General features: G+C 33.4%; 1 protein-coding gene across 1 annotated transcript; it reads left to right on the forward strand.

Moving 5' to 3' along the window:
• Window positions 1-11,108: 11,108 nt before the first annotated feature.
• Window positions 11,109-12,403, forward strand: LOC141704701 (uncharacterized). Its single transcript, XM_074507891.1, has 3 exons — window positions 11,109-11,264; window positions 11,310-11,537; window positions 11,672-12,403. The coding sequence occupies exons 1-3, from the start codon at window positions 11,109-11,111 to the stop codon at window positions 12,401-12,403; spliced, it is 1,116 nt and encodes a 371-aa protein (XP_074363992.1).
• The last annotated feature ends 1,746 nt before the right edge of the window (window positions 12,404-14,149 follow it).

A 14,149-nucleotide genomic window follows, 5' to 3' on the forward strand; every position in this document is an offset into this window, starting at 1 on the left:
ACCAATTTAATTTCGGGTTTTTGATAATTCGGCTCTGTCAGCTGAAATAAGAGGTGGGTTAGGTCAGTTTTAAGGCTTGGTAGGTTTTTTGTTCACCCCTAATGTCAACTAGGTGAATGTCGATATTTCGGTCGCCTGATCGACTAAGCGGTCGACTAGTAGGGCTACTAAGTCGTTCGGGTCATCGACTATTGCGTGAGCCCGTGGGGTTTACCCAGTGCGCACCCGAAGGGTAGCGGCTGCGGGTTCCCTACGATAAAAAAAAGAAAGAAACATGTATGTCTAATAAAACTAGGGGTGAGCAAAACCGGATATCCGATTTTTCGGATCTTTAAATTTACATTCTGTATTCGGATCCAATTTAACCGGATATCCAGATATTCGGATATCCGATTAAATTAGACCGGAAATCTGATTATTCGGATCCATTTAAAACTTCCATTTTTAAGAAAAAATACGATTTACGGGATAATTAATACATATTCGAGTTGTGAAACTAATAATGCATGAAACTATACTTTTGTCATCATATTATTAGTTCGGGAACAATGTTGACACATAAATTAATTTAATATAAATATCGATTGTAGATTAGCGAACATGATCAATATAAACATATTTTTTATTGAACACGTATATTGAAATTGTTGTTATCTAGTTTTTAGAATACTCGTCATACATAAATTATTATTCTTTACTATCACTTATGTCAAAAAAAAATTACAAGCATGGTCAATGTAAACTTGTTAATATTGATATTACAAACTTATATCAAATTTGGTGATGATACTAATGAAGGAATAATGAGTCAATTAGATATTAACCAGAAACTTTGAAAGTCCTAGAGAGAAATGATCATATAATGTCACTAAATATTATTTTTAATAAAATCTAAAATAAATATAAGTTATCATGTATTTATATATATAATTTATTTTTATTAAAAAAAGTATAAATCGGATCGGATCCGGATATCTGGTTCTATGAAAAGTTGTGATCCGGATCCGAATCCGAATCTATATAAAAAAACTGGATCGGATATCCGGTCTGAATTATTCGGATCGGATATCCTATTTATCAGAATTTTTTAAATCGGATACCGAATCGGAATTTTGGATAATCCGATTTTCGGATTTTTATGCTCACCTCTAAATAAAACCCTATTACACACAGCCTTCTCTCTATTCCAGCTGACGGCTTCTTCTTTAACGGGTAAGATATCTTATTTCTTCTTCTCTTCCTTTTACAAATCTTTAATTTTAACTTCTTCTTTTGTGTCTAATATATATCAACTTTATGTGTCTAGTTTTACAAATCATCATATGAATATATGTATGTACATTGTATGTATAATTAAAGATATGTGTATAGTTAACTATATTATATATATGTGATAACTGATAACATTGTATCTGATAACTTTAAAGTTTAAATTGATTGTGCTGATTGTTCATTATATATAAATGTACTGGTTGAGTGTTGTGACTTAATTGATTTTAACTACTTGCTTGTTTTAGGCTAATTAATGGCAGGAATCTTTATGGAATCTAAAAAAATATTATGGAAGAGGTTATAACTTAGAAATCCATATTACATAATATAAATATATATGTATGTATATATAATCACATATATTTAATTTATAATAATATATTTTTTTATCGACTAGTTTACGACTAATATATGTATTTACACAATAAGGAGAATGAGGTGTTGATTGGATACTCGGATAGTGACCTGGTCGGCAACGTGGAAGATAAGAGAAGCACAGGAGGCATGGTGTTCTACCTAAATAATAGTTTGATAATGTGGGTGTCTCAAAAACAAAGATGTGTTGCACTTTCTTCGTGCGAAGCCGAGTTCATGGATGCGACTGCTGCAGCATGCCAGGCAATTTGGTTAAAAAGGCTGTTGTCTCGGATTGCAAAAATTAATGTTGGTCCAGTTACTTTGTTCATTGATAATCAATCTGCGATTGATTTGGCTAAAAATCCGGTAGTCCATGGTCGTAGCAAACACATAGATATCGGGTATCACTACATATGCGAGTGTGTGGAGAATGGAGAGATCGAGGTTAAGCACGTAAGAACGGAAGAACAACGTGCAGATTCACTTACTAAACCACTGGTTGCTGTTAAGTTTGAGTTCATGAGGAATTTGCTTGGAGTCACCAATTGTGCTCAGACATGTTCAAATTAAGGGGGAATCTGTTGGGATTTAATTTGAACAAAAGAGCTGTTGGTGTGTTTGTGCGAGTCTTTAGCTATTGGCAGTCGTGGTAACCCAGCATGGAGATAATGTAGGAGTGTTGCAGAATAAATATGTTAGTGATGTAGTTTGTTCATGACTTTATGGTTTAGATCCTAGTTTGTAGGAGTCAATTATTCTTTGTTGTTTATGTCTATATAATGTAACCTTAGTAGTAATAAAAAGCTATGTTCGGCGTTATCTTTGTTTTCTCCAGTTTATATAAACACATAGCTATATATATATTGTATACGGTTCATATCAGACCTTCACAAGTTAGTCTGCAAGTCATGGCTCTCCATAATCTCGAACCCTAATTTTATTAAAATTCAGCTCCATAATGGCATCATCGCTTCCCGCAATATTCCCGAAATTACCAATATATTAGATCCTGTTCAATTTCTTGAGCTGCAAGATTTGTCCTTCATTTGTCCTGTGCACATTGACTTCATTGTAATGCCACGCTATTTTTACGGAACTCTCTTCAGACCTCATGTTATTGGTTGTTGTAATGGCATTATTTATATGTGATATGTCTGGTGCAAGTGTGTATCTCTGGAATCCATCTATCCGTCAATTTATAAAACATCCTCGTCTTAAACGGCCAAGATATATATATACATTGAAAGAGATTTCAAAACAAATATACTAAAAACTTGAACACCTAATTTGTAAATATTTAGAAAGTTGATTAACTTGAATAATTAAAAAAGGATAAATTAAAAAATTAGCCTTTCCATACATTCATAACTCTATTCTATATAAAGCTAATGCCAAAGTCACTTCCAGAATCTACAAGTTATAATTTTAACCCTACCAGTAACTTCAAGATCAGATTCTTCTCTTAAAACAAAAATAGAAAAGAACTAAAAAATCATGCATATATTTAGCATCCACACGCAAACCCGCGTTAAAGGAAAAGAACATAGTTTCCAACATGCCAAATCTATTTTCCAATTTTTTGAATATAAAGGACTAATACCAACCAAACAAGATATTATCAGCAGGATCCACAAAATAACCTACTCTATACATTAGTTTGAACATATTATTTTCGGTTAACAAGGCTAGTGCACCGAACTATAAACATCAATAAGTTCTAAAAGTTAAATATCAATACAATTTTCTCATAAATTTGACAATTTAATCAAGGAAACATTACTTTTGAAACTCAGCTATAAACTATTCAGCTCTAACAGTTTTAGATCGATGTTGATTTTGACACTTTCATTTCCAGGAACTAAAATTAAAATTCAATTAAAAAACAACACCCAAGCACACTAAAAGTCTAACACAGAAAATATTAAATTGTTGTTCCTAAGTAGAAACTAAGACAGTGAACATTACATCACTAATCATACTAGCACTCCCTGATCCGTTTTCTTGAAACCAGAAAGTATATTTAAAGTACAATATCTTAATAATTACTAACATCTTAACGAGATTTTTAAACAAGTAGGAGATAATCATACCAAACTACATCTAACTATAATAACACCAAATAGATGTAAGTATGGTATTCATAACAATTAAACAACTTGAACATATTAAAACAGACGCAATTATACATGAGTACTACCAATATAAACATCAAATTCAGCCGCAAAGAAATAAAATTGACACGTGAACAAATTGTAACATTTACCGGTGGAAAGAATTAAACTTGAGAGGAAATAATTAAATTATATATTTATATAGGGTAGCAGTTCATGGACAACCATTTAATATAGAGAACCGTGGAGACCATTATTTAAAAAATATATAATATATAATTTATTTCATTTTTTTCATATAGTTACAAATTTTAATTACCAAGTTAAAGAGCGAAGTTAAATAATTTTTTTATTTAAAAAATTATTAAAATTTAATGAAAATTTTTAAAGTGATTCTATAGTAGAATCACAATAGAATCATACTTATTCAACATATTTCACTAGAGAATCAAATTTAAAATTATTATTTTTTTAAATTTTAATTGTTAAATTTTTTATTATATTGAAATTTAATTATTATTCTATACTAGCATTGAATTTCATATTTTTTTAAAAATAAAATTTAATATTTGTGATGAGATTCTATAATGGAATCAGGGTTCTCCACGGTTTTTCATATAAGTGGGTTCCCCACAAAGTAAAGGCCTATCTATCTATCTATCTATCTATGTATATATATATATATTACCTCCACCATAACTTTCTCAAAATTTTACATCACTTGATCAATAATCTCACTCCCAATCCGCATATATCGGTCCCATGATGATTGTTGTACCATATCAGTTTTTTCTGGAAAGGTTATTGTGGTTGATTTCTCCATCATTTCATTAAGTTCTGCAAGCGGCACTCGATCTATGCCCTCCAAAGACACTATAGTGTCTACCTCAGATGAAACCCTTCGAATAATGGAGTGTGCATCATCCAGGATGTTTATTTGAGAGGCCTGTTGAGACATCTTTAATTTAGATGCCTCATACGCTCCTTTTAACTCCGATAATAAATTTCAAGGATGTAGCATGAGCCTATTTTTCTTTGGCATTCCGTCTTTATAAGGAGACCTAAGTCATGCTTCCTTTCTCTAGCCGGAGAGAGAGGTACCTCGGAGGCTGATTGAGTGTTGATTATGGCCTCCAAAGATTCGTACATCATACATTCTGTAACAAATAGACCAAACATTGAATAAAATATGCTAAGTCATATTAGTGGATCAATTCAATGGACTTGGATAAAGTTTGCAACAAACCACTATCTTTTTTATTCTTGGCTCGTCAATATTTAGACATACTTAAAAAATTCCAAATCAGTCATATGTGTCTCCAAATTAGCATGCAGTTACTATAGATAAGTAGACATTATAAAAGGTGTAATAAAAAGCAAGTCATCAATTTTTTGATAGCTACAGTCCTTTATCATATAAGAGATAACTATTAAAATTTAAAATTCATTATTTCTTTGTCATAAGGAAAAGCTAACCGGTGGTCTGAAAATGTTAACTACCAGAAGGACCTCAATCACAACTAGTATTTTAAAAAAAAATAAAGAGGTGAATTATTGGATTTATTATTCAGGGACATGATCCAGGAAGTCTCGGTAGCTTGGTAATTAATAAATTATTAATCCCTAATATACACTATGGAGAGAATTTAAACTCGAAAGTATATTAGAAAAATAAAATAAAATTATAGCTCATTCATATTTGTCTTATATTTATGTCTCGTGTTTTAAATTCTGCAGTCAGGATCATGAGTCGCTGCTTTCTCGCAGGAAGCATGTGTTGGCTAAGGCAAGCATTAACTAACTATTGCAATAAAAAGTGATGCAAGTATTATGGGCAATTAGTAAAAGGTCCAAGTAATTCATCAATTCTTGTCAATACTTAAATTGAATCAGTAATGGGAAGAAAAATATTCAGCACGGTTTAAAGGAAGAAACATGTTTTTTATGTGTGATCTTATTAAAACATATTGCTAGAAAAGTGCTAAGTAAAACACAAAATGTAGTCATATTGTAAAAATATTCACCATTTTAAAAAATTTAATTTCATTTTAAGATTTGCAGAGTATGTCAGAAATAAATGAAGGAGAGGGAGTGAATCTATTCTACCTTTACAACTTACAACCACGAAATATTAACTCACTGTCTCAACCTATATAACAAGAATCCAAAGAATTTAATCAAACACATCTACCAGTTTCAACTTTTAATCAAAGTGCCTTTAAGAATAATTAAACATCACATTAGTTGATTAATAGAGAGAGGTGTGAGTGTATGTTCATACCAAACTACTAATTCATTATCAAAAACACAATTTGTAAATTTAAGATTTTATATTTTACAATATATTACATATAGGATACATATTCAAAAACACTACAGGTTTGTCCTTAGTATTTTTCTTTATTCATATTCCTTAAGTAAGTGGATGGGTGACTCTCAGTGTATTAACAGATTTATCGACTTTTGCTGCAATGTGAAGGCAGTTTTAATTTGATGCATCTTTATTTATGTGATTTAACTTTCTTAGTAATTTAAACATGATGCTTTCGAGCTTATACAATATCTTCACTATATATTTTAAAATCTTCTCCAAATATGTATATTTCAAATTTGCTGAGCATAAATCTTGAAAAAAATTAGACAACTCAATAAGATTATGTAGCAAGTCACGACAAACAATGGGCAATAGCTTTTGCATGAAAATATGGTAGCCATGTGATTTCATTCCGTTAATACATTTTTTTCCATATTTACACACCTAGATATATTCGAGACATACACATTTGGAAGATTCAAACTTTTAATCCAATATTTGCTCTCTTCCAAGCATAAATGGTGCAATTGGCGTCATGCCAACATCTCGAATCCACAACTCATGGTATACACCTAACTCCTTATAGTCATTTCTTGTATTTGAATTTCCTTTAGTTTTTTCTTATCACCATACGTTGTGTAGAATCTGTTATCAAAGACATTTTTTCCGTATGCATAACATCAATATTATGGCGAAGACTCAGTGTCTCCCAACAAGGTAGCTCAAAAATGGAGAATAGAGTGTCCAAATATGTGTCACACCATAATCCCTTGGCTTTTTCCTGATAGTCTTTCTCGGAGGAGGAAACTGTATCTGCTCAAGTATCTTTGCCCGTGATCCTGAATATCGAGTTCTAACTGAATGTCTCTCACATCGCCCAAACTTTGTGCTTCTCCTTAGTGGATCATCTTCTTCCAAAAAATAATGAGTTGTACGATAGAAAGTCAGTTTACCACCATGCTTGAGTTGCTTTGCCTTTACCACTCCTAGACAAACCAATTTTCTCTTAGTCGACCATCGACTACTCATATCAAGTGCTGGAAAGTCATTTATTATACACATCAATGCTACTTTCATAGTGAATTTTGAAAATGCTGCCCTACTATATATTTTTACCCCGGTACACCACAACATCTTTAATTCATTAATTAATGGTCGAAGATAAAAATGGAAGTCTTTTATCGGATCACTCAGCCCGGGAATGAGAAATGGCATAAACATGTATGGAGCTTTTGTGCATATGAATGGTGGAAGATTGTAAATGACAATAATCACAAGCCACGCTGTATATTTTCTTGCATGTGCATCTCGAAAGGGATCAAATCCATCACTAGCAAGGTCTATTCGGAAATTTCGTGTTATTTTTTGCAAATCGAGAAAATCTATGATTAAATTATTTCAATTCATCTCCACCAGCTGGATGACTTAATTGACCCTCAACTACAGCTCTATCATGATTCCATGTCATACATTTGGCAATCTTCTCGGACATGAATAATCGTTGCAGTCTCAATATAAGAGGAAAGAATCTTAATATCTTCTTCGGAATTAACCTTTTCATAGAATCCTTCTGCACCTTGTATCGATCTTCATCACATATGTCATAATGTATTTTCTCACTATTTTATTTATAAAATAATATACAATCATTCACGCAAGCATCAATTTTTTCGTATCACGTGCTCAACCAACTTACTAACTTTTTCACATCATAATATCTCAGGGGCAACTTGTGATCTTGAGGAAACACCGATCCAATGAGTTTAAGTAGCTCATCAAATTCTTTATTACTACAACCATATTTGTGTTTGAACTTAAGTAGCTTATTCACAAATGATAATGTTATGGAACTTGTACAATTAGGATAAAGTGGTTCAGAAGCACTCTCAAGCATCCTATAAAAACTTTTTGCTCTTACATTCGGTTCTTCATCCATATTTTCAAAATCCTTAATTGCCTCGGCAAAATCTCTAACCATTTCACGTACATCATAAAATTATCATGGGTGTTATAAGTATTCATAGAACTCATTCCAATGTCAACCCGCGATCTAACACTATTCTCATGAAAATACCGTGTTATATATGCGGGCATGATGTCATGTCGATATAAATATAATATCACATCATCGGGATTTTTTATGTAAAAAATTTCACATTCATTACATGGACATCTTATTCTCCCCTTTGAATCATCTGTATTTGCAACGTCAAACTTGATGAAATCATTAACACCAATTTTTTACTATTCCGTTATATTTTTCCTTACATCATATCGACGATCAATCCAACTACGATATGATGGTATAATTAATAATTTATTACTAATTAACATAAATATACCTAAATAAATTCACTACGTGTACAAGATATTTAGTGAAAACAAATGAGCAATAATTATTGAATTTTTAAAAAATTATTTCAATGATTTAATTCAAGTTATTATTCTATCAAGCGGAGAAAGTTAACAAATATATTAAATTACTTCATATTTTGAACACTACATTAAATTATTAACAATTAAAATTTAACTTTCTCTTTAAATTATATCAATTAATATTACATGTATATGAAAAATAAACAAACAACAATCATGATAATCAAAGTATAAGTAGTTCAGAAATGGTACTTATTTGACTTGAAAGTAGTAGATATTTGAGCTTGAAAAGGAAGAAAAATGGTAGAAAATTAGAAGGAAATAAGTGGAGATGGGAGAAAAAGAAAGTATGGACGAAAACGAAGAGAGGAAAGCAGGAGCTGTTATTTTTGGAGACTAAATTCCACCATATACGGTCATTTTTATAAAATCCACTAAAAATGGTTGCTTTTATATATTCAACCACCAGGGGTAGCTTTTCTCGGACACGAATGCAGATATTACTTAATTTTTCTTATAAATACCATGTATCACATTGAAAAGAAATACAAGTCCTTTCAAGCCTCTCTTTATAAATAGAGTCTTACGACACCAGTTTTATTAAGTCGAGAAAATAAGAGTCGTCCCTTTAATTCTCGGTCTTTTCAGTCTTAAATTTTCTAAATATTCCAGTGATAGTTCTCGGGCTCGGTTCAAGTTCGCTGAGAGTATTTTTGATTTATCAATTATATTTATCAATTATACTAGTATCTCATATTATCCTGGGAAGCAGGTCGCTAAACACGGATGATGCGGGCCGAAACTGCTTTAAGGAGACAGTTTTCTGGACTCGAGATTAAATCAAATCTCTGTTTGTTTTCTCGAACCCTTCTCCATTTTTAATTGTTAATTCTTATATATTATTATATGCTTATGTGATTTAATAATTACCTATGTTTTTGTGAATTAGTTATATATTCGATATATAGAATAATGTCTATATCGTACAAGACTGATAACAATCTTAAAGCAGTTTTGGATTTATTTGTGTGGTTTATGTTTTTGATTGGAATATAGTAGTTTCTTGGCTAATTGTTTTAACATAGCATAAGCCATAAGCCATGGTATCATATTATTCATATTTTAATATAATTTTGTTTCCAGTAAATGTATATTAGATGAGGTCAAGTCATGTTTTATTTTTGACATGCTAACATTTTATTGACATGAGATTCATTCATGCAAGCTTAGTGTTAATTTACAATTGAATGTCATCAACGGCCTTGTTAAATTTGTTTGATATGAAATAATGTTTACTTTTGATATCTCCTGGAAATTGGGCTAATGAGATTAGTACATGGGATAAGCAAATTATTGTACATGGTTTATGTTGGTGACTCGTTTTGAATTAAACATGTGATATTAGTCTTCTGAGAACCCAATAATAAATGTATAAAACCTATTTGGTTAAAATGATAACATGAGTCACATATTGTCCACGTAATTTGATATTTTTGTTATCACAATATTGCAATTTTCAGGGTGAAAGAAGCATAATTTACATATGTGCAATCTCGATTCAATATATATTTTGACAAATATATATGATTTGTTTCTTGCGACAATTACTACTAATGTTAATCTAAATAATGTGTGGAGAGACACATGTGGTGTATCCTCTTATTCGGTAAGCTACAATAGAACAAGATTATTTACTATTTAATTAGTAATAGGTTCAGATTGATTTGTTAGTTTTCCGATTACTGATAGATCAATAATTCGACTGGAGTGGCATGATTGTTTAGCTTAAATTTTATCCTCAAAATTTGAGCTAACTATTTGGTAAGCATATGTGCGGGAATATATATTAGCACTAATCAATTTCAGGGATGATCACGGTGTTAAAAACTTAAAGGACCTGTTACCTAAATAGTACAGGTTTTGGATCGGCATGAGAGTTATATTCAACAAGTACAAGTCGGATTTTAATTATATAGTCAAATATATACCCTAGTCGTATTTCCTTCTAATCCAAATTGAGTTGGGTGTATGAAATTATTTTTGATTATTATCAATTTATTTGTATAAACTTGAATTTTTTGTTGGTGAAAAAAACAAACGGCGGAGGGAGTAAGATGAGTTGTCGTCAAGTTAGGATTATCAAAATCCAGTTCTACTTCAAGTCCAGTTCGGTGCACGAGCTGTACGCGAATATTTGTGTATATATATAACCACATTATGTTGGAGTCAGCTGGAACAAATCCATTCTACATTACTTCAAAATGAAGTCTTCAATGGGCAATGTGAGCGTAGATATACCCGAAGATGTTATCGCCGTTATACTTTCGAGACTTCCGGTGAAATCATTGCTTAGATGCAAGTTGTTGGGATTTAATTTGAACAAAAGAGCTGTTGGTGTGTTTGTGTGAGTCTTTAGCTACTGGCAGTCGTGGCAACCCAGCATGGAGATAATGTAGGAGTGTTGCAGAATAAATATGTTAGTGATGTAGTTTGTTCAGGACTTTCTGTTTAGATCCTAGTTTGTAGGAGTCAATTATTCTTTGTTGTTTAAGTCTATATAATGTAACCTTAGTAGTAATAAAAAGCTAAGTTCAGCATTATCTTTGTTTTCTCCAGTTTATATACACACACAGCTATAAAATCTGTTTATGCCCAAGTACATGCCTAAGGCACAGTCGATGGAGATGGGTAAGAACAAAGATGGAATGATCAGCTTGAACTATCCCATGTTGACAAGAGCTAATTATACAGCATGGGCTATGAAAATGAAGGTGTATATGCAGGCTCATGGCGTTTGGGATGCAATATCACCTAAGAATCCTAAATCAATGACGGTTGACGATAAGATGGATAAAACAGCTCTGGCAGCAATATACTAGGGTATACCAGAAGACGTGCTTCTTTCTCTTGCGAACAAGGAGACAGCTAAGGAAGCATGGGAGGCAATTAGGACATTGTGCCAAGGTGCGGAGAAAGTCAAGACTACAAGAACTCAAACACTCAAGGCAGAATTCGAGTCCATGACAATGAAAGACTCAGAATCGGTGGATGACTTCTCCACGAAGTTGAACAACCTGGTCACAAACATACGTGCACTAGGAGAAGAAGTGACAGGAAAGCTATGTGGTAAAGAAATTACTACACGCGATACCCTCTAAATTTTTATAAATCGCATCTACTATAGAGCAGATCGAGGATCTCAGTATAATGACAATGGAGGAAAACCGTGGGGTCGCTAAAGGCTCATGAGGAGAGAATTAAAGGACAAACCGAGACAGGGGGAGGAAAATTATTGTTGACTAGTGAGGAATGGATTGAACGTGAAAGGGAAGATGAGAGAAAATTATTGCTCACAAGAGATGAATGGATGAGACTCTCAAATAAAGTAAATGTTGATGCCTCACAAAAGAACAGAAGTAAGGAATGCAATCGAGGTGCTCGAGATAAAAGTAAGGTTCACTGCTTCAACTGCAGCGCCTATGGTCATTATGCAGTTGAATGTAAGAAACCCAGGCGAGATAAAGAAATTAAGGAGGAAGCTAATATGATACAGATTCCAGATGACGAACCTGCACTACTGATGGTGGAAAGCACGAAAGAAAAGAATGGATCACTAATGATCAATAAAGAGCAAGTAATGCCCAGGTTAAATCACAAAGGTACGAAAGAGATAGAGTCAAATATGTGGTACTTGGAAAATGGTGCCAGTAACCACATGATTGGACAATTCTCAAAGTTCAGAGAGATCGACACTAAGGTAACAGGACAGGTGAAATTTGGCAATGGATCGATGGTTCAAATAAAGGGCAAAGGATCTATAATTCTGAAATGCAAGAATGGAGAAAGCAGAGTTATGAATGAGGTATATTATATTCCTACACTTCGGAGTAATATTATTAGGCTTGGACAGCTTTCGGAAAATGGGTACAGGATAATTATTAAAGGTGAAAATCTTTGGGTACACGAAGACTAGGGTGATCTATTGATGAAGGTAAAGCGATCGCCGAATCGCCTGTACAAAATAATCATAAACAGCAGTGAGTCAATGTGTCTTGCAGCAAGGAATGAAAACAAAAATTGGTTGTGGCACTCACGTTTAGGCCATGTTAATTTTAAGGCCTTGAAGCTTATGAGTGCTCAAAACATGGTACTTGGAATGCCTAAAATTCAACCAAAAAGACACTCGAGCTAGTCCACGGTGACCTGTGTGGACCTATCACGCCATGTACTCCAGTAGGTAACAAATATATATTTGTTTTAATCGATGATTATTGCAGAGTAGATGTGGACGTATCTTTTGAAAAATAAGAGTGAGGCATTCAATGCGTTTAAATGTTTTCGTGTTTTAGTTGAAGATAGTCCAGAAAAAAGGATGACTTTTAGAAAAGACAATGGAGGGGAATTTACTTCCAGGGAATTTACTCAGTATTGTGAAGAAGTAGGAATTGTCAGGCATTTTTCAGCTCCCTACTCTCCCCAGCAGAATGGTGTAGTGGAGAGACGTAATAGAACCTTGATTGAGATGGCGAGGTGCTTGTTGAAAGAAATGAATTTACCCAATTATTTATGGGGGAAGTCATCCGTCATGCCATATATTTAATCAACAAACTCCCGACTCGTGCTATAACCGAAATTACTCCCTATGAGGCTTGGTCGAAGGAAAAACCCCATGTTGAACATCTCTGAGTATTTAGTTGTGTGGCTCATGTAAAGGTTCCAACTGCAAATTTAAAAAACTAGACTCCAGAAGTAAGACAATGGTCTATCTCGGAAAGGAAGCTGGCACAAAAGCATTCAAATGTCTGATCCAGAGAAGGAAACTATTTGTGTAAGTCGAGATGTTGTGTTCGAGGAGGGGAAAGCATAGAACTGGTCAGAAAGCTCGAAAGATATGATCAATGCATAATTGGGATCATTTACTGTGGCGATGAATACTTTGGTGACATCCAATGAGCTTAATGAAAATAGAGAAGAAGCAGCAAGTTCCACTCAAAGAACATCCAGCCAAGGTGATGGCTACAGTGACCATACCACAATCGATGATGTGTCTGACACAATTTCTGGAAGTGATACAGAAAGGTCACCGGAATCTGCTGATTCTATTGCAAGTTCAGAATCAAGTGTCGAGCCTCGAAAGTACGGGCAATTAAGTGATATCTATAATGAAAGTGAACCCATTGAATTGGAGGACGAAGAGCTGTACTTGATGGGTTTAGATGAACCTGCAAAATATACTCAAGCTTTAAAGGGGACTAAATAGATGGAAGCTATGAAAGTTGAGGTGGATGCTGTCGAAAGAAATGGGACTTGGAAGCTAACGGAACTGCCTCCAGGACGTAAACCCATTGACCTGAAATGGATTTACAAGATTAAGCGAGATACAAATGGGAAGATTGTCAAGCATAAGGACAGAATTGTTGCCAAGGGATATGTACAGAAATAGGGCGTTGATTTTGATGAAGTTTTTGCACCAGTTACTCGTATCGAGACAATAAGGCTACTGTTTGCTCTTGCTGCAAAGGGTAATTGGGAGGTACACCACCTTGATGTTAAAACGACCTTTTTGAATGGTGAAATCAGGGAAGAGGTTTATCTCAGGCAACCTGAAGGAAGTCATAAGCAAGGATGAGGGTGGTACAGAAGTAAATCCCACTGAGTTCAAAAGTATAATTGGTGGCCTGAGATATCTCGTCAATACCAGACCAGACTTGGCATATGC

This window comes from Apium graveolens, unplaced genomic scaffold (assembly GCF_009905375.1).
Source record: "Apium graveolens cultivar Ventura unplaced genomic scaffold, ASM990537v1 ctg8141, whole genome shotgun sequence".
Classification (NCBI taxonomy): Eukaryota; Viridiplantae; Streptophyta; class Magnoliopsida; order Apiales; family Apiaceae; genus Apium; species Apium graveolens.